This window comes from Ovis aries, chromosome 1 (assembly GCF_016772045.2).
Source record: "Ovis aries strain OAR_USU_Benz2616 breed Rambouillet chromosome 1, ARS-UI_Ramb_v3.0, whole genome shotgun sequence".
Taxonomy (NCBI): Eukaryota; Metazoa; Chordata; class Mammalia; order Artiodactyla; family Bovidae; genus Ovis; species Ovis aries.
The window spans coordinates 192,353,471-192,375,644 of record NC_056054.1 but is presented as its reverse complement, the minus strand read 5'-3'; the positions used below and the strand labels follow the sequence as shown (position 1 = coordinate 192,375,644).

At 32.0% G+C, this 22,174-nt stretch overlaps 1 protein-coding gene across 23 annotated transcripts in view; it reads left to right on the top strand.

Annotated features, from left to right (window-relative positions):
* The window catches only part of DLG1 (discs large MAGUK scaffold protein 1), a 267,124-nt gene that overhangs the window by 220,149 nt on the left and 24,801 nt on the right, over window positions 1–22,174 (top strand). For 10 of the 23 annotated variants that reach the window (XM_060419286.1, XM_027957046.3, XM_027957031.3 and 7 more), the window contains 5 exons: window positions 2,038–2,152; window positions 6,976–7,152; window positions 10,462–10,531; window positions 14,231–14,330; window positions 20,372–20,413. In XM_060419286.1, coding sequence (XP_060275269.1) covers window positions 2,038–2,152; window positions 6,976–7,152; window positions 10,462–10,531; window positions 14,231–14,330; window positions 20,372–20,413 — 504 coding nt within the window. Of the gene's footprint in view, window positions 1–2,037; window positions 2,153–6,975; window positions 7,153–10,461; window positions 10,532–14,230; window positions 14,331–15,017; window positions 15,052–20,371; window positions 20,414–22,174 lie in introns of all 23 variants that reach the window. The other 13 variants (XM_060419292.1, XM_060419271.1, XM_060419293.1 and 10 more) reach the window with 2 other exon arrangements.

Below are 22,174 nucleotides of genomic sequence, written 5' to 3'. Positions count from 1 at the left end.
ATAAGCAAGGTGGAGAAATGTGTATGTTATATTGAAGAAGAAAGAGCAATAAATGTGTGTGTACATATATACATAATTACAAAATATGTATAAATAAAATATACATTTACTAAAATAATATAGAATAAGTATAAACATATTTGTGTGAACATATAGTTTTACTTATATTATTTTAAATGGAAGATTAAACCTTTCTTTAAATGTTTATAATGACCAGAACAGAATAGGGTAGGGAGAAAGGGATATCCTTGTTTAATATTCTTTTTTTATAGATTTGACTTTGGGACTATTTTACCTATCTATAAAAAAAAATGAAAAGTTTGCAAAGTAACCCTAAAAAGTGAAGTTGAAAATAAAAATGAATAAGTGAACCTTGATATATATCAATCTGGCAGCATTCACACCTAGGAAGGAATATTCCAAGTGATTTTAAAATGGTGCTCAAGTGTATATTTCTAACAGAACATACTCCAAAATAAAAAGAGCTAGGGAAGATAGTTAACTATTTTCAGTGATCATGTAATGATCATACTGTTGGTATTATAAACAAGTAAGTTGTGATGGAGTACTGTAATTCTGTTATCCCCATTGTGTTGAGAACCAAGATTCTTCATATGTAAGAAAGCATTAAGAAATTAAGTAAAAACCTAATGGTACTAATTTTTAATTAGAAGAGCCAGTATAAACTCAAGATTCACTTCATATTTTTAACCTATATCTTCATTCATCAATGTGTGTCTTAGCTGTGTCTTCACAGCCTAAAGATTTGCCATGAGTTGATAATTGTTGAATTGTCAGGGATTCATTTTTTATTAATCAGTCTACTAATTTTTATACTTTAAATTTTCTATTATGGTTTTAAAGAACAATAAAAGAATATATATTATTGTGAACATTTAAATATTTTTGAGTTTTTGATGAATTGCTGCTTCAGTTGGCTTCCCCAGTGACTCAGCAGGTAAGGAAAAATCCACCTGCAGGAGACATAGGTTTGATCTCTGGGTCAGGGAGATCCCCTGGAGAAGGAGATGGCAAACCACTCCAGTATTCTTGCCTGAAAAATCCTATGGACAGACAAGCCTGACAGGCTACAATTAATTAGTCTTGGTATCCAGCAAATAAATTTGGTGACTGTGGTAAAACGAAGAGTAACGCAGCAATAATCATATTTACTTTTTGTCTTCTTAAACTACACACACCCCAGACACATAACTTGCTTTTGTTATGAGACTGGTTTTAATAAGAAAATCTGATGGTATCTGACCTGTCTGTTAGACAGTTGGTTATTACAAATAGAGAAAAAGATATAAGTGGGTATAATCATGTAATTGCAGTATTTTTTAAGTGATTATAAACTTGTTATTAATAGTTTTGGTAGTTTTTAATGTATGGAATAATTTAAAATCATCTTCAAAATCATATTTTTTTATAAAAAATATCTTAAATAATATATTTATTCCTTCAGATTGCTTTTTGTGTGTTATTTTGCTGTTCTGAAAATTTATAAATTACAAAATGAGTTGAAGTAAAGTTAATTTCATTAGCTTCTAAGGCATATTTTCCCCATATTACTGACCCTGCCCACATTGTATAATTTGAAAATATAATTAGCTGATGTCTTCACAGGGAAAAAGTCAGTAAACAGAGTGTCTAGTGTAAATTATTTTAGACTTCTTTTTTTAGTATAGAAGTTAAATAAATCCTACTTTTTAAAATTTACAGTTAAATTCAACAGTAAAGTAAGATTAATACTGCTATTTGATGCATGGAGATTGTCTTTTAATTTATTAAATGTGATATGAACTCTAAAATAGTGTGCTGAAAATACTGTTATCAGCCAGTTCTAATTTATGGTACATTTAGAAGATTGTTAAGTTTTAAAATTTACATATTGGGCAAAATCTTGTATAGATTACTCTGTTAAGAGTCTGACCACATTTAATCAATTATAAGACAGCTTACATATTTAATACTTTACCTTTAAGTAATTTTTTAGGATATAAAATATGAATTTACTTTTCTTTTTTCTTCTATCAGAATACAGTCGTTTTGAAGCCAAAATACATGACTTACGGGAGCAGATGATGAATAGTAGCATTAGTTCAGGTTCAGGTTCTCTTCGAACTAGCCAGAAGCGATCCCTCTATGTCAGGTAAACTTTTTTTAATTTCTAGTTATAGCAGTCTTCATTTATGCATGCAAGTTCTTTCAGGATTTTCACTATGACTTAGTTTTCACTATAGAAAAGTATATTGCAAGGAAAATGCAGTATTGAAAACCAAGGAAATGTTTTTTATGATTGATTTCTTGACAGTATGTCTTTTAGGAATAGTATGTCTTTGGGATATTATTATAATTTTATTAATGAAAGTTATATAAAGTCTTGAATAATAGTAGTATGATAAAGACAGACAAAATACAAAAGGACTAGAAATTTTTTTAAGTTGTTATGACATATCACCCAATAGTTTTCTTTTCCAGTATCTTTTTTATAATAAAATATTTTTTCTTTGAGTAACATTTAGTTACTGTGGTAATTTCTACCAGTCCTTATGTGTTCACTGATGTAATTTGTCTCTGCCTACCTGGGTAGCGTGCACTTCTAATTTGTGAGCATTTCTAGGTCTTATGGAGTAAATCTCCTTCGGTTATTTTATTTCAATCCCTCTCTTCAGATTCGCCATTTAGAGCTTCCTCTACTCTAAATTTACCATCATTCAAAACCATGTTAAACTGTGTCTTCTGCTGTCATCTCTCTTTTGTATTTATCTTTTGTTGTTGTTGTTATTGTCATTTTAGTGAGTTTTAGGATGGAAAGAAAATGCAAGCATTACTTGAGAGATTTTCTAGGTTCAGTTGCAGACCACAATACAGTGAATATCACAATAAAGGAAGTCATGAATGTTTTGGTTCCCCAGTGCATATAAAACTTATATTTACACTGTTCTATAGTCTATAAATGTACAATAGCATTATGGCTCTTAAAAAATGTAATCTCAATTTTAAAATATTTTATTGCTTAAAAAAATGCTAATTGTCAGTGAGCCTTGAGCAATTTTAATTTTTTTTTTTTTTTTTCTGATGGAAGGTCCTGCCTCTGTGTTGATGATTGCTGACTGATCAGGGAGGTGGTTGCTAAAGGTTTGAGGTGGCTGTGGCAATTTCTTAAAATAAGACAGTGGTAGAATTTGCCAAATTGATCAACACTCTTCCTTTCATGAACAGTTTCTCTGGAGCATGTAATGTTGCTTGATAGTATTTTAACCACAGTCAACTTTTTTCAAAATTACAGTCAATTCTCTCAAATTCTGCTGCTGCTTTATCAAGTAAGTTGATGCAATATTTCCATACCTTGTCATTTCAATAAGCTTCACTGCATCTTCACCAGGAGTGGATTCTACCTCAAGAAACCACTTTCTTTGCTCATCCACAAGCATCCTCATCTTTTGAGTTTAAACATCTTTCCAAGTTTTATCATAGGATTGCAGCAGTTCAGTCACATCTTCTGGCTCCACATCTCATTCTGGTTCTCTTTCTGTTTCTAACTTCCTCTGCTGAAGTCTTAAACCCTTCAAAGTCATCCATGAAGATTGGAATCAATTTCCTGCAAACTCCTATTAATATTGACATTTTGACCTCTTCCCATGAATCAACAGTGTTCTTAATGGCATCTAAAGTCAAAATTACTCCTTGATCCATGGGCTACAGAATGGAAGTTGTCCCAGCATAACATTCATTTCATTGTACATCTCCATCAAAACTCTCGGGTGACCAAGTACATTGTCAGTTAGTAGTAACATTTTGAAAGAAATCTTTTTTGAGCAGTAGGTCTTGACAGTATGCTTAAACTATTCAGTAAACCATGTTGTAAACAAATGTGCTGTCGTCGAGGCTTTGTTATTTCAATTCTAGAGCACAGGCAGAAGGCACTCTAGATTTAGCATAGTTCTTAAAGACCCTTGGATTTTCAGAATGGTAAATGAGCACTGGTTTAACTTAAACTCGCAGCTGCATTAAGCCCTGACAAGAGAGTCGGCCTGCCCTTTGAAGTTTTGAACCCAGACATTGACTTCTCTGTAGCTATGAAAGTTCTAGATGGCATCTTCTTCCAATATAAGGCTATTTTGTCCACATTGAAAGTCTGTTGTTTAGTGTAACAACCTTCATTACTTATCCTAGCTAGATCTTCTGGATAATTTGTTGCAACTTTTACATCAGTACCTGCTGCTTTACCTTGCACTTCTATGTTAGAGGGATGGTTTCTTTCATGAAACCTTAGAAACCAAACTTCAAACTTTTGCAGCTTGCACATTTCCATCAGCCTTCACAAAATTGAAGAGTTTGGGCCTTGCTCTGAGTTACATTTTGGCTTAAAGGAATGTTATGGCTGATTTGATCTTCTATCTAGACCTTTAAAATTTTCTCAGTATCAGCAATAAGGCTTTTTCACTTTCTTATTATTCTTGTGTGTACTCAAGTAGAACCTTCATTTTTTTTCAGCTTGGCTTACTAATGCAAGAAGCCTAGCTTTTGGCCTGTCTTAGCTTTCAACATCCCTTCTTCACTAAGCATAACTTTTTTCTGATTTAAAGTGAGAGGCCTGTGACTCTTCCTTTTACATGAATACTTAAGAGGCCATTGTCGGGCTATTCTGTGGCCCATTTTCAGTATTGTCCTGTTTCAGAGTAGGGAGGCCCAAGGAGAAGGGAGAGAGGTGGGGGAAAAGGCCAATTGGTGGATCATTCAGAACACAGACATTTATCAAGATACCATCTTATAAAAGCATGGTTTGTGATACCCCAGAATGATTACAATAGTAAAATTAAGGATCATTGATCACCATAATAAATATATTAATGAAAAAGTTTGAAGTACTGGAAGAATTACCAAAATGTGACACAGAGACACAAAGTGAACAAATGTCAGAAAAATGACACCAATAGTCATTCCAAACCAACAGAGAGCCTTCCATTTGTGGGGGAAAAAAAAACATACACAGCATCTGCCAAGTGAAATAAAGTGAAATACAATAAAATGAGGCATGCCTGTGGACGCATGTAGCCAATCTGCCATAATTAACCAGAAGTCTTATTGTTCTTGTTTGTAAATATATTTTTAATTTCAAATGTAAGAATGAAGTTAAGGCTACAATAGACTATGTACAGTATGGTGCTTTTTTATAAAGATCTGAAACAAGTAAAATCATATATAAATACATAGTCATCCATATGTGTGTGATAAAATCAAACCAACAGCAAAAAAGGGTAAAGAGCAAGAAAATAATAAACTCTGTATTCAGAATAGTGGCTGTACTCTAATTAGCACTTAACTCAATCTGAGGAAAGCAGGATCGAGGAGAAGAATACATAGGTGAATGTGAGTCACTGATAAAAGTTTTGTGTAGAAACCTTTAGGTTGGATAGTAGATTAACAAGTGTTCATTATATTCTTATGATTAATAACCCACATAAGTATTCCATGAGTACTTCCCTTTTTTTATGAATCAAAGTATGAAAAGGCAAAGTTTAAATTTTAACATAGGGAGTAGAACTTGTGAGTTTCTCCATTGTTTATCAGCAATATAGTTGCATTGCTTCAAAAGTTTAATTTATGATAATAAAAATGTTAAGGTATAGTTTTCCCTTTTCTGAATGTCTTGTGACATTTGTTCTAGCTCTTAAGCTACTCTGTTATCTTGTATTCTATTTGTATCTTTATCATCTTTGTCATCTTTACCTTTTTAAATAAATATTTAGTAAATGCCTGACTATATCAAGCCTTTGTTTTTTGATGTTAACTCTATTTTGCCAGTAGAAAGATGCTTCCTCAGTATTCAGAATTTATTGAAGTAATGACTTTAGCATTTATATAATTTATAATCTTAATTTTTACAGTAGAATTCTATACTTTTAGAATTCTTTCTTCAAATAAAATCCAGTGTGTTGTATATGTTTTAATATATGTTAAGTAAACCTTCCCACTTTTGATTCACCTATTTCCTTTACACTGTTAGCCACTGAAAAGACTTGAAAGAACACATTTGAAGAGCATTAACTAGTTCATTCATTTAGCTGTCAATTAATTTCACCCCTCTTCAGTTTTACTTCAAGAGACAGCTTCTTAAAAGTTGAGTAGCATGAAAAGAAATACGATTTGTATCCTAATTTCCCATTGCCAAATTAAAACAAAAGAATCAATAAGTTATATTTTAAATGTAGTTGCTGGGATCCTTCCTCTACTCTTAAGAGAAGTTTTTTGAATATAAGAATTTTAATTTCTTTAAATATTGTACACTAATTAAGTAGTAGGACATTATTTTCTTGTTATCAAATTTTAAAATATTCCTAACATTTTGAAATTATTATGTTAAATTAATACAGTATTTTTTCCAAAACAGTTGGCAGTTGTTAAGTCATCATATAGTCATGTGTAATTAGTTTTCATATTTGTTATTGACTCTGAAAACCCTATTACTTCTGGTTTTATGAACAAATGAAAGAATACTTACCTGGGAAAATAATCACTCTGTTCTTCTAGCCTTAAAGTCCACAAATGATGAATCAGATCAGTTAGGAAATTTGTTTTCCCAAGTGTGTCTAGTCAAAGAGGAGAGTCTCTAATATTTACTTTATTAATTTAGAGCAACTCACCAGATTTGTCTTCATTTTAGAATTCAATATAGTTTGCTATTGGATTGTACTAAAAGTATGTTTTTTTATTTTCTCATACAATATAAATTTCTCATACACTACTGAGAGAATAGTATGTCTGTTACCATTACAAGTTAATTTTGCTATTTCTTTTTACTCTCATTGTCTTCTTGTATATAACACAAAATTGAGCTTGGCATTGTTTTGCCTACCGTGGTACATTGTTTTGTTATCTACCTAAATTATATATATACTTTTAGGATCTGTTTATTTAATATTGATAATATCATTATAAGAAATGCAGACTTTTTTCTTCTTAATCTAGGGCCCTCTTTGATTATGACAAGACTAAAGACAGTGGCCTTCCTAGTCAGGGATTGAACTTCAAATTTGGAGATATCCTCCATGTTATTAATGCTTCTGATGATGAATGGTGGCAAGCCAGACAGGTTACACCAGATGGCGAAAGTGATGAAGTTGGGGTGATTCCCAGTAAACGCAGGTAAATATAAGTCTGTTAGAGTCTTACCACTTGAAAATTGGGCAATGTGAATAATTGCTGGGTTTTTTTTAAATTTCTTTTACTGAAGTGATGATTTTATGCTTGGTGTTTTATATTGTGTTTCACAGCCATTTAATTTTATTCACCTTGTATTGTAACTGGGCTTCCCTGATAGCATATTTGGTAAATAATCCACCAGTAATGCAGGAGACCCCGGTTCGATTCCTGTGTCAGGAAGATCCGCTGGAGAAGAAATAGGCTACCCACTCCAGTATTTTGGGGCTTCCCTTGTGGCTCAGGTGGTAAAGAACGCACCTGCAGTGTGGGAGACCTGGGTTTGATCCCTGTGTTGGGAAGATCCCCTGGAGAAGGGAAAGGCTACCTATTCCAATATTCTGGCCTGGAGAATCCAATGGACTGTAGAGTCCATGGGGTCACAAAGAGTCAGACACAACTAAGTGACCTTCACTTCCTTTCACTTTATATTTTAACCAATGATATAGTGAGAGAATATGAAGCCCCCAAATAGAAATTTCTCTAAAGTTCCTACTAGTTGTTAAAAACAAAGTAAGTATATTTTAAGTGCCTGTGCCACAGATCTATACCAGTAGAGAAAGAATTAAAAACCTCTATAATTTTCCCATGTGGTGGTTTAATTTCAGTCGCTAAGTCATTCCAACTCTTGCAGCCCCATGGACGATAGCCTGCCAGGCTCCTCTGTCCAGGGGATTTTCCTGACCCAGGAATCAAACCCAGGTCTCCTGCTTTGCAGGCAGATTCTTTACTGACTGAGCTATGAGTTTTCCCATGTAGGTGGTGTTAAAACTCAAATTTTCAGGGGTTTTGATTGTGTGAATTGCCTCTTCTAGATAAAAAAGATAAAGCATTTTAAATGCAAAATTTTAGAAATATCTAAAATTATCTTTTAGATATTTTAGATTTTTAGAAATGTTTATTTCTTTTAGATATCATCTCTTTTTCTTGTTTAATTTAGAATCATCTGTGCATTCAGTAGTCTTTCCTCTTTGTTTTAACTGATTATTGTAGTGATTCACTCACTGGTGCATACTTACCATCTAGTGGCATAAGTGGTTAAGTACAGAGTTTCTTTGAAAAAGGTGATCCCAACAACTCTCTCTGAGGTCAATGAAATGTTATTGGATGTCTCTACTTCTACGGGAAAGGTGTTAAAACATCAGTTCATAATTTCCCCAAAAGAACTTATATATGAGATCTGATTCAGCTAAATCACTGCCTAAAACTTAAGTTTTAAGATAACCAGTGAAAATTGTCAGAGAGTCATTAATGTTTATTTTAGCTAGTTAATTCACTTCAAGTCAAGCTTATGATATAATAAACTTGTTCTTTCCTTGTTAATAAATTGGACATATACTTATTTTGTTGAGACTCTAAATTGATACTTATGCCAAATCATATGCCTGTTTATAAACCTCTCTACCATATATATATTTGTACATCTGTTGATAGGCTTTGAAGAATGTTGAAATATTGTGAAGATCTCTGTAACTGTGGTTTTGGAATTTATGACTGTTGTTGGCTAGATCCATATTTTCAGCAAGATCCAACTATTTGGTGACAACTCCTCTTTTAGCAATGCAACCCTCAGCATAACTTCTTCCCTAGAATAGAATATAGTATCCTTTAAACACAGAAATGCTTCCTCTTTGCCTTGTTGAGTCAATAGAAACCTCACATCTTAAATATCAAGGTCAGAGTTCCTAAAAATTGCCTTTATCTCTGGAAATCTTTTATCTTGCAAAGGCTTTACATGTGTCTGCAACAAATGAGAAATACAGCTGACTTTGGTGGAAAGAGATATTTTTCATTTTGTATAAAAATTCTGTAAGGTTGGATTTTGAAGTCAAAAGTGATAAAAGAGATACACCTTGACACCTCTACAAATTCCCAAATTCGTGAATAATAATATAAAATATAATTTTCCTGCCATAAATTACAGTATGAAATCACAACCAATTATGCCATTTCATCCTTCAGTGTATTCTAAACTTGTATTTTTTTACATAGAATGCTATCATCTTTAATAATAGCACAAGGACTTGGAGTTCCTACAGTTCTTATCTTTCTTTCAGGAACAGTATTGACAAACACAGTTGAAGTCACTCAACTATTTAGTAAGCAAAATAATGATTAGAAAACAAAGCCATTTGAGTTGTAAATGTTCATTTACTAAATGTTAGTTTTTCAGTGCCCTGAATAAGTGCCTTGGCAAAATTATAAATTAATTATTCCTATTATGGACCCTCAAGGTTGCTCTGGAATAGTAAAAACAAAAATTTTAAATCTGTGACTGCTAGGGTTATTCTGTACCCATGGTAAAACTTTATAGTTAGATGATAAAAAAAAAAGGATATGCTTTTATTCATAGGCTTTTTGGTAGGTTTTTCTGCTATATACTAATATAATTGCTATGCTGAAATCAAGGATTTATAAAGCTTAATTTGTATGAAATTTTTCAAGATTCATACTGGTTGCAATATTCATACATGGCTGTAGATTGTACACTATATACGTTGTAGTATGTTGCTTGCTTGTTTCAAAAGTAGCACTTTCAACAAGGTTTAAAATTCAAAAGATTTTAACAGCTGTACAGGCCCCCTCTGCACCCTGTTCCCCACCCACCCATTTCACCTTCTTCCCTGAGAAGTTAACTAAGGTTACCATTCTGTATCCTTCCAAAGATACTTTAAAACTATATTTTATGTACTGTAAGTGGTTATTTTATGTATTTATAGAAATATATCATTGGAATTAAGCTTAAATGTTTTTGTTTCCCTCCTTTTTATTTTTAAAAATTTCAGAGCTGCAGAAAATATAAGTACAAAAGAAATACAAGAATAGTACATAGAATACCCATATTTCCTTCATCTACTTTCCTCAGTTGTTAACACTTTACTTCATTTGCTTTCGCTGTGACATTGAATTTTTAGCATATGTGTTCCATAAGCTAAATATTCAAAAACCAGAACAAATGGAAAACCTGGAAAATTGCTGAACTCAGAAGTGGTACATCATAATAATTTCAATATAGTTATGGATTTGAGTGTATATAAAAGTATACATACTTATACTTCACAGGTGGTTTTGTTTCATAATAAAATGAGCCCTATATTTCATTTCTCAGAAGTTGTTATTAATTGTGAGATGCAAATGACTTTTAAAGGCTTTAAAATATAAAAATGCTCCATATTAAAGTAGCAGTCCTGATGATTTCTAGTTAGAGCCTTGAATATGTTTATTATACTTAAAAAATGATCTGTGCTTTGCCAGGGTTGAGAAGAAAGAACGAGCCCGATTAAAAACAGTGAAATTCAATTCTAAAGCAAGAGGAGATAAAGGGGTGCGTATATGAAATCTGTTATTGACTTTTTCATAATTCTTGTTTGAGCTACATTATTAAAGTTAGAAGGACCTCGCCATAAAAATAAACAACAGCTCTTGCCATTGGTGGTTTACAATAATAGATTTGCTCGAGTAAGCAATTTATTAAATGAAAGCACCCATTTCCCAGACTTTTCCAGATTATCAGAATTGTCATTTGGTATATTCTTAACATACTTTTGGTTGTTATTTTTTAAAGTGAAATGAATTCAACCTTCACACAGATGAACAGTTATTCAGAAACTTGTGTCAACAGTATTAATTGCTATAACTAATAATACATCTTCAAAGAAAATAGGTTCCCCCCAAATTATTAACTAGTTCATGATGTAAGTTTATGGAGTTTTGCAAGTGTGGAAATTATCTTGTTCTTTTCCTCCTTTATTCTAATATTACTTATTAATAGAATCCATGTTTCAAATGTTTAAATCAATATGAATTTTTATCTTAAGGAAATAAAGGGACAATCAAGAGGAGGACTTTGTAAATGGGCAAGAAATATATCAAAATTGTTATATATATATTTTTTAGATGTATTTTTGTTTTCATGTAAAGTCCTTCTTGAATCTGGTGAATGTCACAGGATGATATCACAGTGTGTAAATACTGCAATGGAATATTCTAGCAATAAGGCTGAGGAAAGAGCTGAACACATACTGTGTTGAAATACTGTTTATAGCAATGTTTTATATTTGGGGATTTTTACATCTAAAGCAAATGTTTTATACATCTTTTGATCAAGTTTCTCAAAGAATATGGAAAATTAACTCTGTAAATAAATTAATCCTACTCTTTGTACATGTCTGATATCATTAAGCATTCAAAGTTTTAATATTTTAAAGGAATATAGTCTTTGATCAAAAAAATTAAATCTCAGTAAATTGTATAATGTATTCAGTTATTTGGGGAATAATAAGTTTTTTTTAAATTTATTTGTACCTTTCAGAAAATATAAAATTATATAGTATAATCTGAAGTAATATTTGAAATCGAAAATCTTTGAAGAAAAATATCCCCAAGTAGATGCTCAGGATTTGAAATATATACAGTGATTTTTCATGCTTGTTTATAATATCTTTTAAAATATTTTAGTAAATACTTTTTCAGTGTATTGAAAAAGAAATTGCATGTTGTAACTTTCCTTTCAAACTGTAAGAAGTTAACTGAATTAACGGCATATTTAAATCTTAGTCTTGTTTGTTGACTATAACCAACTTTATACACAGTCACTGTGTTCTAACACAGCACCCAAAGTATGCATGGTACTGAGTGGGGTAAAAATACGCTTGCCATTGATACAGAACTGCATCTCTCTGTAATACTGTTTCCCATTCTAAGCTCTTCTTTTCCTGTCCTTATGTGGTAGGTTATGGATTTCCAATACAGACTTTTTAAAAACACTTCAGGTTCTCATTAACATCCTTAACATTCATTTAGCTATTTTGAAATACTACATATGGAAATTTTATATCTAGATATTTGATATATGTTTCATAAATTTATAATGTTTTATCAGTCCTTATATTTATTGCACTGTCTCTTTTGCAGTATAGCATGAATAATAAGTAACTAAACAGATTGTTTTGTATTGAAAATATAAAGAAACTAGTGGTAGTATGTTTCTTCAGTTTTGTGTTTTCCCTACACATTTTCATCCTCTTTGCTTGTGCTATTTTTCACTTTTAATAAATTCTTCACCTGCAGGATGTTAGATATAATACAATTAATACATTCTTGACTAACAAGCATTTCTTTCTGTCCTATATTATGATATCTTTATGATATCTCATTTTGGCTAACTGCAAAGATATCAAAAATCAAAACATTTTAAACTTCATGTTTCTTTTGGTTGTTTGCTGTGAAACTGACTCTGACCACTATATATGCAGTAGGAGGAGTAAATAACCTTTACTTAAAAATGTATCAGTTTTATTGGATGGCATTAAAATTATTACTAAATTTGAAATCAGTGATTGTCATGAACAAAAAATTCCTTCCCTAAATTAGATTATCATGAATTTTTTTCCTGCAGAAACTTATTTTCTTCTCTTTCTGTTTTCTAAAATTTGGATTCAGGTAAAAGTTTTTATCTAAATAATGCTACTTGACAGTTTATGAAACTATAAGCTTATATTTCTCCATAATATTTTTTCCTCAACTTAGTTTTTAACTTCTGCTTTCTTTATCAGAGCCTTCATATTTTTAAGATTAATATCAAAATGGTCCACTTGACTAATGACTATGAACTTATTAATTTTGAACTGTTGATATGAAAAGATAAAAATAAAAGTTTTCATAAATATTCTTACCAAAATAAATCTTTTCAGTAATAGAATTTGATCTTAAAGTCACTTTAATCCTTTTCAGTGCCTTAATCACCTGACATCCCATGACTGAAAATATAGGCATACCCCCAAAAAACACCATCTGGTGTTGATATACTTCAAAATATTGATAGCATCATATGACATGGATAAACTAAAAAAAAATTAAAACAAAATTTCTATCCTTTATGTTGTTCCCACTTCAAAAAATAATAATTCCTGGTGTCACAAGGCCATTTCCTTCAAGACATGGGTGCCTGTGACAAATTACAAAAGAAGCTATTCCTCTTTAGCCTCATCTTTCTTTGTGCTACATGCTTTTAAAACTCTGAATGCACAAATGGGACATTCAAGAAGGGAAAAACCGTGTTTCAGACATCTGTGCAATAAGGGACCATCAAATCGGCTGTCATAACAATTATGTATAAACTACTAGAATTTCAACTGCCTCTCTGGCATTACAGGCATCAAACCTTTTATTCCCTATTCAGGACATGGTGCCAGTGGATTGAATCTGGTTCCATTTTATTTATATATACTTAAAAAATAGATAATATGGTAGAGCTGAAAGGCTAATACATCAGTTATGATGGCATTTAAATTAGCCAGGAAAGTTGAATCTTCTTCCTTGGTTAGATAGCACTGATAATTCTTTTGTTGGACTCTGTGCTTGATGGACACATCTTAGTTTTCTTCCCATTTCATGATTCATGCCATAAGCATTTAGTTATCCTAATTTTTTTTTTAAAAAAGATTGTTTTAAATTTTCAACACTAGCAACTTTCTCAGTTGTTTTTGGTTCTCTTTTTTAGTAGTGGCTTTTTGTTAGTTTGTTGGAGCCACAGAGAGAGAAAAGGAAAAAATTTGCTAAAGCCAGAGGAAAATGAAGATTATTATGTAAACCATTAAAAATATTTGAATAGCTAAAGTAATTTTGGCTATAGAGCACCTAGAAATCTTCTCAAAGAATACGGACTGATATAAACAGATGTGAATTTGGTGTGGACTATAGTGGTAGCTAATCTGGTTTACTCTTCCCTTTTTTTTTTTTCTTAAAATCAAATAGCACTTACTCATTATTTTTAGGTATCACTGAATTATACTCCTTAAGTTAATTTATAAACTTAAATTTTTCAGTACTTTCAGTTAAAATGTTAGAATTAGAGAAGTTAATAGTAAATTAGAAATTTACTGTATATGTGATGAAAGCAAAATTCACATACAAACTGCACACTGTGGTCACAAGAGTCAGCTTTCACAGAGCTACTAGGCTGGGCCTTTGTACACACAGACAGTAGACATCCCTTTGTTTTGCCCCTCCTTCTCTTCTTCAGCAGTCATTCAATGACAAGCGTAAAAAGAACCTCTTTTCCCGAAAATTCCCCTTCTACAAGAACAAGGACCAGAGTGAGCAGGAAACAAGTGATGCTGACCGTAAGTATGTGGATCCAGTGGTCAACTGAAGATAAATGTAGAGGGACCTACTGCCCTGCAGTTGGTTGTTACCATGGAGACAGTTTCAAGAGCTGCAACAGGTTACTATTTGTCTTAACTAGGGACGACTTAACAAGCATAAATTAATTCGCATACCAATCTTAACTTTTTCTGGCCCCTTAGGGATTCTTAAAGTAAATGATATTTTTATGCTGTGTTTAAAATAGAGTTATTTTATGGAAAGGTTCTTCTAAGAAACATTCAACATAATCTCAAAAGAATATTTTAGACAAAAACATGAGTACCTCAGAACCTTCTTATTGAGTTCTAGGTATAGCATTGCCAATCTTTGATAATAGATCTTTTCAAAACATTCTGTATTATCCTATTTCTTCATTATATGTAGACAATCTGAATTTTATTTTTAAAATAGTAAGAAACAGTCAAAATTTTTGCTTCTCTATCCTAATCAGCTTCTCATATAGAACTTACATTCTTTTAGTAGAGCATATCTAGCCATTAGCTTAATTAAACTTTCAGAAATAAACAGAAATGCTCTGTAAGATACGTGCACCTGTAATGGTCTTGGAACTGTCTCTTATTGTAGCACCAATTTTATGCATTACTGACAACTATTTTCTTTGATTATCTTTTTATTGCTTGCTCTCTGGGAACTACTCTCTACAGGAGATCCCTGACGACATGGGATCAAAAGGCCTGAGTAAGTGATCAAAATACTCCCAAGTTACTTTTTTACCTCCATCTACAGACCTACCTTTTTCAGATACATTTTGAGACTCGTGGTAGTGCCTATCTGGCATGAGGAGGTGTATGATTTAGATTGCTTTTAGATTTTTCAGGTTAATAATATGCTTGGGATTTTTATTTCTATAATACCCTTTAATTTTTTTCATTTTTCACATCATTTAAAAAACTCTCTGCTCATATTTTCCTCTTTTTAATTTTTATGGCAATTACTTTCTCTAGGAATTTTTTAAATTTGAAGAGCGACTTAATGTTTTTTTAACATAGTACTATCTGCCCTCATTATTAGAAGGTAGAATATAATCTTCCTTACTGTTTTATTCCACCCACCCTTTTTGTTAAAATCACTTTGAATCTCTGTTTGAAAAGCATTGCTATAAAACTATAAAACACAATAGACCTTAAATATTAGAAAAGAATTATAGAACTCAAGTTCAAATAGCAGTCTGCGTGGTAGGAAATTTTTATATATCGTTTTTATGGAAGATGTAAGTTATGAAAAGAATTATAAGAAATATCCTTTGTTTCTTTTTTTAACCAAGATGTTGTCTCTGTTTGGGGGGAATTGTGTGTGTGTGTGTGTATTGTTCCTGTTTAATTTTCTAGTTAGTGTTTAATCTTCATGTAAAGCTTGGTATAGAGTCTGATATGTAGGAGTCATTCAGTGAATATTGAAATGAATGAATGAAATAAGTCATTTACGCAAACAATTTTTAAATGTGAATGTGTTCAAATTGATTAAATGTGAAATTTTACCCAATACTGCTAAGTTATTTTAGGTGACAGTGACTCATAGAAGTAATCTTCTAGGCTAAAGTTTTTTTCTAAATAGTTGTTTCCATTTACATTATTAAGCATTTTGAAAACTTCATAATTTGTTGATCATTAAGGATTTAGCCAATATCTTTTAATTTCTAAGTTAATAAACTTTAAATTGCATAGATTTTTTTTCTTGATTAATGCTAACTTTGTATTGGACTTTTACGCTTAACTATAGGTACTTGACTTTTATTTCAACTTTTAATAATTTAAGGTTTATATTAGATTAGAAACAGTATGCTCTATATGTAATATTTCTGTTACACTTTGCTATTTATGCATTTGCCTTTTTGGGATCTGGCAAGAGTCACAAATTTACTATCACTAGTGGCACCTTTTTTTAATCTCTTTTCTTTGGGAAAAACTATTGGTGCAAATCTTCAGAAGCTGGAAAATATTTCCACTGATTTTTAATGCTGTAGAATTTATTTTGAGAATGGTCATTCAGTGCTGTGGATGATCAAATGATCCCACAGATTTCTGTTATATGTTGAGTCATCAGAGACCTATGGAAAGCTCATGGAAAAAGGAACTAAGGAAGAATTTGGTTCCCATATTGATTTTTTTATAATAGATAACTATACCTTGACCACTTCCCTGATGGCTCAGAGGGTAAAGCATCTGTCTGCAATGCAGGAGACCCGGGTTCAATCCCTGGATCAGGAAGATCCCCTGGAGAAGGAAATGGCAACCCACTCCAGTACTCTTGCCTGGAAAATCCCATGAACGGAGGAGCCTGGTAGGCTACAGTCCATGGGGTCGCAAAGAGTCAGACATGACTGAGCGGGCAGATACCTTGACCATATCATATTTTCATCTCTCGTTTTAATTGAGGTGTGGGGCTTGGAAAGAGAAACAAATGAAAAATGATAACTGATTACCCATGTCATTGATTTATTTTCTGGTCATGACTTAAGATTCCTTGAATGATAGGTTTCTATGCTTCATCTCACAGGAACTGAAAGAATGTATTCACCTGGTAACTTGATGACATCAAGAAGATTTTATTTAGAAAAGGTTGATGGAGACAGGAAAAAAAATCAGTAAAATTCTAAAACTGGATAAGATGGAGGTTATCACATAAAACATTACTAGCAGCTGACAGGATGCTAATTATTATACAATAGAAAATACTGGGAAGAAGGATGGGTCAAGAGTGTTATCTAAAACCTCCATTATCTACATTTTAAAGTTCAGGATAGGCTTCCCTGATGGCTCAGCAGTATAAAGAATCCACCTACCAGTGTAGGAGACGTGGGTTCAACCCCTGGGTCGAGAAGATCCCCTGGAGAAGGAAATGGCAACCCACTCCAGTATTTTTCCCTGGGAAATCCGATGGACAGAGGAACCTGATGGACTATAGTCCATGGAGTCACAGAGAGTCAGACACGACTTAACAACCAAACAACAAAGTTCAGGATACAAGGAATAAACTAAGCAAAATTCTTTGCAATTTTAATACAAGAAAATAAGTGTGACTTCATGTTGGTATTCATTAAGCTTTGTTGGAACAGGACTATGAAAGGATTGAGAACAGAAGGACAAATTATTCCAGATAAACCTGTTGAAGAGCTGTGGAATAACACTGAATAGCAAGAAAGATGGACATCTGCATGTAATTTCACACAACCTTTGAAAAAATAGGGTATTTAGTTAAAACAGAGAAACAAAATACCCTAGAATACTCTTCATAGACAAGAATTCAATGATTCTACAAAGAAGAAAATCAAATTATTGATTTACCCTGCTGACAGTAGAGGAAATAATACGAGAAATTGTCTTTCAAAACCTAATTTTGACTAACAGAACTAATTAGAATATGATGGAAATCTGGGAGGATGCAACTAAATCACCATGGCTTGTAAAAGAGCCAGAAATAGAAATCTGTGTAGCTTTTATGCTTCAAAAAGAAGGCAACTTTGAAAAAATTCAAGAGGAAAAAAACTGAGTAAGATTCCTTTCAGTTCAGTTCAGTTCAGTCGCTCAGTCGTATCCAACTCTTTGCTACCCCATGAATTGTAGCACACCAGGCCTCCCTGTCCATCACCAACTCCCAGAGTTTACCCAAACTCACGTCCATCAAGTCAGTGATGCCATCCAACCATCTCTTCATCTGTCGTCCCCTTCCCCTCCTGCCCCCAATCCCTCCCAGCATCCAAGTCTTTTCCAGTGAGTCAGTTGTTCACATGAGGTGGCCCAAGTACTGGAGTTTCAGCTTTAGCATCATTCTTTCCAAAGAACACCCAGGACTGATCTCCTTTAGAATGGACTGGTTGGATCTCCTTGCAGTCCATAGGACTCAGTCTTCTCCAACACCACAGTTCAAAAGCATCAATTCTTCGGCACTCAGCTTTCTTCAGTCCAACTCTCCCATCCATACATGACCACTGGAAAAACCATAGCCTTGACTACATGCACCTTTGTTGGCAAAGTAATGTCTCTGCTTTTCAGTATGCTCTCTAGGTTGGTCATAGCTTTCCTTCCAAGAAGTAAGCATCTTTTAATTTCATGGCTGCAATCACCATCTGCAGTGATTTTGGAGCCCAAAAAAATAAAGTCTGACACTGTTTCCACTGTTTCCCCATCTATCTCTTATGAAGTGATGGGCCCAGATGCCATGATCTTCGTTTTCTGAATGTTGAGCTTTAAGCCAGCTTTTTCGCTCTCCTTTTCACTTTCATCAAGAGGCTTTTAGTTCCTCTTCACTTTCTGCCATTGCTTTATAACTATTGGTACTTTTAGATAATGCAAGATAAGTAAGAGAAATCCCCAGAAAAAAGAATGTAGTACCTTCAACTTTGTATATATGTATATAACATGTCAGATATATTCAGTAATAGAGGAATAATAAACCCCACAAGCATTCATTTATCCAACTTTTCTAATTGTCAACTCATGGTTAATTTGTTTCTTCCATACTTTGACTTACTCTCCCCTTCCACTCGCTCAAATGCAATAACTAACATTTCTTTCTTTTATATATTAGAAATCCTAGTATAAATTTAAGAACTTTTTCTTTTTTCTATGTGGCATTCCTACTTCTGGGAATGAATTTTAAGGAAATAGGGCAAAAGGTGAAAGACATATAAATGAACACATTCATAATAATGAATTGTTGATATATATGAAAAACAATTTAAAGCAAAATAAATAGTAAGATAAATCATGATTTAACAGTCCAATAGAATATTATACAACAATTTAAAATGATTGTTTTGATATCTGTGTGATAACATGAGAAGAAATTTTTAAATATAAACTTTAAAAAAACCACCATTTTTTAAATGTTTATATATTATTCAGTCTTATAATTTTAATGTTCCTCCTTTATTTAAAATATACATAGCAATGATTAAGAAAGTTGTATCTTGTCTTTGCAAGTTAGAATAACAGACTTATTTTTCACAATGACAGCAATTCAAGAACTGTACCAAGTTTTACCATTCTCTAAATTTAGGAGACTGTGTAGGTGGTATGGTACAGCATGTATTTCTCCCCAAACTTTTTCCTTATGCTTTAATTTTTGTTTCCTTTACCTGACATAAGAAATTTAGATTTACTTCTCTCCCATGGAAATTTTTGTTATTTTAGTTTTTATCAATAAAATTCCTTTTTATTGAAAGGAGAACACTTACTAAGACAATACTAGAGATTACATTTACATGAGAAGAGTGCAGGGTTTTAATGAACAATCAAGTTATGAAATGGGGTCACTTTGAAGGGAAGGCCAGGCATATGGGTGTGTTTATCATCTTTTTGTTTTGCAAAACAGTGTCAGTTTTACCAAAGCAGTTTCTCAGAAATACTGCTGCTGCTGCTGCTGCTGCTGCTGCTAAGTCGCTTCGTGTCCTACTCTACTTTAAAATACAATCCTACCTTCTAGAATTCTGTTCCATTTGACCTTTTTTAGAGCATCAGGAAATCTGTGGTATCCAGAATACTTTATCTGTATGATCTCAGATACAGATTTTCATTTCTCTTCAGGAACAAGAAAGAAACTAAACTAAAAGTGGGGTCATTTTTTTTTCCATTTATTTTTTAAGATACCACTTCCTTATAATGGACATCTGTTTCCTCAGATATAACTTGTCTCCTTTGTTAGTCATTACTGTATCATGACTTAAAGGGTGTCAGTGACATTTTCTCATGGGGTTTTTATGTTGACAGTTGGACTAATTTAGGATCTACTTGCCATTCATAATAAGATTTTGTTCATAAACTATTGAACAGAAAATGAAGCATTGTCCTTGCTTACAGATTTTTTTCCTTACCAATTCATATTCATTTATTCGAAATAAACTTTTCAAAGAAAATCAGAAATGTTTTTAAAAACTCTTTGGATATTGGTGGTTTCTATCTCAACATTTTGTTGTCACCTTGTGTTTATTTTGATAATTTGCTTTTTTTAAGCTCATGACTGTGTTTTCTTTATTTTTTCCATTGTCCTGCAATTTCAGAACATGTAACTTCTAATGCCAGCGATAGCGAAAGTAGTTACCGTAAGTGTTTTAAGTTATTTGTTCTTTTGTTATCTTCAGTAATATATCCTGTGGGGGTTTTTCCCTTAGTGATGTATTCTGAAAACTGAAAATTAGGTGCTTACTATGTTAAAGTCAGGGAGAGCCAAGTTAAATACTTTATAGATAAAGTCATGCTGTATGTACAGAAGTTAATTTCCAAAGTTTTCATAAAATACAAAAATTCATTTTAATAAAACTGCTGTTCATGTACACAATATGTGTATGTGTATTTGTATCTTTTATAAGAAGTAAATATCTTGCTAAATAGGGATAAGCTTGTGTTTTGCATTTTAGTTTAGTAATTCTGTTTCTAACATAGGCATTAAAATATTTTTCAATAATGCTAAATTATAATTAGGTTTATTTCCTTTCTGATTTCGTGTCACCAATACTGATGTGTGTCAAGATACTATGTATTGCCAGCTTTTGGTGAACATAAGAAATGACAAAGGGAAAATTTTCAACTATTATTCAAACAGTAATACTAATTTATTTTTTGTTTCTTTTGTTATAGTCTTGGTATTATATTATTAAGTGATGTATATAAGCATGTGAAGTTTTAAAACACATTTGGACATGGGAGGCGGGAAGAGTACATGAATATTGTCAGTTGTAACACCTTAAAAATTAAAATTGCTTTTCTGACTTTTTTTTTTTACTGCTGTCTAATATGAAAGTAATCTTGATTACAGATGAGTATGGCTGCTCAAAAGGTCCATCCTGTTAATATCAGTCTAATATTTTTTGTGTTGACAATATATACTTTTAACCCTCATTCATTCGATTGGTTGTTATTTTTTATGCATAATAGTTACTTAATGATTTTCTTTTTTGGTGTGGTAGTGTGATTTCTCATATTTTAGCATTTTATTAACTTATATCAGAACTCACCAGAGAGTAGTCGTGAAGCTTTCTAGACTAAAAAGAGGTAATGAAAGTATATACTGTCTATCCACCATTTGCATGTATTATTAGGTGTGGAAAATTCAAATTGCATGTTTCTGATAACATATAAAACATGTTTTACCTACAGTACTTTTAAAAGCAACTTGTAAATATATATATATATGATATAAAAAATTTTAAAACAACAAAATATACTTTTAAAGCAGGAAAGAATATTTATACCAGTGTAAGAATTTAAAAGATTTACAGCCCCATACATGTAATATAAACAAATTTAGTGAAAAGATTGTTATAGAGTCATAATTATCAAGGAAAATATCTTTAAATACATTCTTCAAATACTGGTTGATTTCATTGAACCACTTGAATCTAACAATTCTTCCTAGTTTGTTTTTATGTGTGTGTGTATGTGTGTTTGTGTATTAAGAACTGAAGCTTTCAACTTTTTATTTTCGTTGAGCAGAGGTATAAGGTGTAGACTTTTCTGTGTAGGATATTCATATGCTCTAATCCTTTAACTTAGAGAATTTAACTTGTGAAAAATGCTTTTAAGATCAAAGCAAAATGTATTATTTCTCCTTTACTATTGATGTGATGCATTTTGTTGAAAAAGAAGAATTTAATTTAAAACTTTTTTTTACTCAATGTAATTTTTTTTAATTGAACAAATGAATTATTATAGTAATCAATGAATTTTTTCATCAATGAAATAGTAACACTAATTTTAATTTTACCCTTGCATTAAAATTTGTTGGCTAGAAAATAGGTATAATTATAAAATGTATATGCTCTGTTATATATACATTTATATAAATGTTATACCTGGTAAGACCA